The sequence below is a fragment of the Capsicum annuum genome, chromosome 12 (assembly GCF_002878395.1).
Source record: "Capsicum annuum cultivar UCD-10X-F1 chromosome 12, UCD10Xv1.1, whole genome shotgun sequence".
NCBI lineage: Eukaryota > Viridiplantae > Streptophyta > Magnoliopsida > Solanales > Solanaceae > Capsicum > Capsicum annuum.
Window position 1 is genome coordinate 89,181,008 of NC_061122.1, and position 3,397 is coordinate 89,184,404.

General features: G+C 34.5%; 1 protein-coding gene across 1 annotated transcript in view; it reads left to right on the forward strand.

Moving 5' to 3' along the window:
* LOC107856033 (glycine-rich cell wall structural protein 1-like) overlaps positions 1–2,814 on the forward strand; it is a 10,889-nt gene extending 8,075 nt beyond the window's left edge. The window contains exon 3 of the mRNA XM_047401604.1: positions 2,719–2,814. Within this exon, the coding sequence (XP_047257560.1) occupies positions 2,719–2,814 (96 nt within the window). The remainder of the gene's footprint in view (positions 1–2,718) is intronic.
* Positions 2,815–3,397: the final 583 nt, after the last annotated feature.

Sequence of the window (3,397 nt, forward strand, 5' to 3'; positions counted from 1 at the left end):
TATATATATTATAAAGCAGGGGACAAATTTAAGTTATATAATATATCTAAATATTATTAATTTAAATATTTAATTAAAGATGAAACTATACTAATAATAAAAAAATTATAGTTTTAATAAAACGTTATTAAATTAATGTTATTAAGGATAGTAGTAGTAGTATATTAAATTAACGTTATCAAATTAACGTAATTAAAATGTTATTAAATTAATGAGGGGTGGACCTATGTGGTTGCCATGGGGTTCACCCGAACCCCCTCGGTAAAAAAATTACGTTGTATATATAAAAGATAGAAAATGTATATTTATGTACGTATATTAATGCTGAACCACATGAAACAAGGCACTTAGATAGCCCAGTGGTGTTATTTGCTCTTCTTGGGCGCTTTCTTCAGCCTACTGTGCGGGTTCAATCCCTGCCAGTGGCTTTATTTTTAATTAAAAAAAAGTTAGGTGCTGCTACTATAAAAATAAATAATAAAATTATTATTATAATAATAATAATAATAATAACAATAATAATAATAATAATAATAATAATAATAATAATAAAAACGACGTCGTTTTAACACAAAAGCAAAACTTTGACATTGCACAAATATGACATTTAATTATTTAAAACTGTACAAATATGACCTCTCTCCAAGTCATCTCTTTTAACGACGTGGCACCGTGTGATTGGATTATCTTTCCACGTAGGTGCGAGTGAGACTCACGCATGGGGTTACAAAATTGGAGGTCATATTTGTTCAGGTTTTGAATAGTTAATGGTCATATTTGTGCACTATCAAAGTTTAAGGTCAAAGTTATAATTTAGTGTCAAGTTTATGGTCATTTTTATGCGTATGTGCGTGTAACAATTGAAGTGAGGGTGGGGTAGTGGGGTAGGGTAGTGAGGTGGGTAAGTTGGTTAGGATAAGAAAATATTAGGGATTTAATTTGTTAGAGATTTATTGAATTTTTGTTATTTTTTTATATTTTTGTGAGGTATAATCACATAGGTGGCAGTTTATGATAACATGAGGTGAAAAATAGATGAATTGGGTTTTTGGGAGGGATAAAATTAGGTGTCTACAACTATTAGTATTGACAGGTTTTAAGTTGAGATGCCGATAGATGTCCTGCAGATTTAACTAGTGATTTTGTACTTAAATCTCAGTTGGGGAAACCTTTTGATGATTTTAGGAAAACAATGGAGGAAAAAATAGATGAAATTTTTCAGAAGAGTTGTTTTGGACACTTTCTTAAGCTGCCTGAGGACAACAATGTCTATTTCCAAATGAGCACGGTACATGATCTTCTCAAGTACAAGATCAAGTACGTGGGGATGATAAAGATTCGAAGGGGAGGGGCAAAAAGATGAATAAAATCTAGATTAACTACTGTGGCATGCCGATTTCTTTAGGCATAAAAGGGTTTTCCATGGTGAAAGGCTTGAGATACGATCATCCAAAAGAACCTCTCATCAAGAAAAAACCCCACAAAAAGTCCAAGGCTAGTTGGACATCCAAACCACCACCATTAAATAAAGGGAAGGCATTGTCCAAGTGACCACCCACCAAAACCAACAAAGGCAAGGAAAAAATAGATGGGTTGTTGGACATTGTTGGACGTGGCTACAGAGCCACGAAGTTGATACAAAAATTCTCAAGGATAAAACTATAGCAAAGAAGTACAAGGATCAATTGTGCTTAGTTTGGTTTGCTCATTCCGTTATATTGGTAAAGAGACGTATACAGAGTCATAGAAGATGATTTACTGGAGATTTCAAAGGATTTTGAGAAATTCAACCATTATCCCTGGGGATATGACAACAACAACTTGACTGTCAAATATTTATTGATAAATCTATCCCCAAAGACGATCACATTATATGGATTTCATTGGGCTTTTATGGTAAATTTAATCACTATTTGTTTACTCTTCAATTAATTTATATTGAATAATTATTATGACTTTTTTGGCTTGCTTCTTGTTTATATTTTTTAAGCCTGGACATTTGAAGTCATTCCTCCCTTCGAAAGCAGGTCAAGGATTACCTAGATGAGGTTTCTCATCTAAGGATCCTTAGGTGGTTTGCTGCAAAGAACAACACAAGAATTAAGGAGGTTGATCTCTTTAACCCCCCGAATGATGCGGTAAGTCTTCTTTAAAGTAAAATAATTTGACTCAAAGAAAGATACTAAAATTGATAAGTCATTTGTTGACACAGATGGGTCATTTGTTGCAGCAGATTACACTTCTACTAAAGCTGGTCCAACAGATGGGTAATCTATTGCGACAGACGATTCATATTTTGCAACAGATTACCACCCAACTTAACAAGTTACCCATCTACTGCAAATTATACAACAGATGGGTAATCTGGTGCAACAGATGGTTAATTTGTTGCCACATATAAAACATCTATTACGACAAAAAGATTATTTATTGCATAAGTTGTCTGTGTTAACATGTAACCTAACTGAATACAAATGATTATATGATTTAAATGTATCTGTCTTTTTTTGATAGGTTGTGCATCCATGGATCGTGCCTACTGAGAAGGAGTTGGGGATGACTTCTTTTATTACTCTAGGCCTTGTTGATACAATATTAGACCCAACGGTGGATTTAATAAAGAAGGAATTGAATGGAGCAACAACTATAAGAAGAGCAGTTAGGCAAGGTCAGTCTAATGTTGAGTCTCTTCATTAACAACCTACTGCAATAGATCAGGGTGTTGCTGGTAGATTTGTTGATGTTGATGGCAGCCATATTGATGCTGATACTGATGTTGCTGTCACTCATGATAATGAGCATACTGATGCTTAAGAAAAAATAAATATGTTTGAAAACACCCCTTACATAGGTCCCTCTCACCCTTACACCGGTCCCTTTTATCCTTATAGTAGTCCATCTCACCCCTCTTCATCTTTATATTCTCATTGCAAATGCGAAGAGTGCATGGACATACATGATAAACTCTTTGAAAAAGTAGAGGCTATCGCAAAAGCTATTAAGGAATTAAAATTCAAGAGGAGTGTCGTACCATCCAAGAAGGTGAGGGAGTCATACACTCCTATAGTGACGGTTAGAAAGAAGAAAAGAGCAATTAGACATATACTCTACAATTTGAAACCAAAAAAAGTTATAAATCCTCTGTCTCCAAAAGTTGTTAAAGTTCAGTGGCCATTGAACAAGGTGGACATATACGAGGAACTTGTCGCCAAATAAAAGACTGCTCTGCCAAAGACCATAAATTCCAAGCAACGCACAAAAGAATACACCATGCATACTTTTTCCCACCAAGACCTCAAGAATATGACAGATATGCATCAGTGGTACGTGGACAAGGTAAGTTTACTTTTCCTAACCTAGCCTACTAATCTACTACATGAAGAAGAAGCTACGCAAC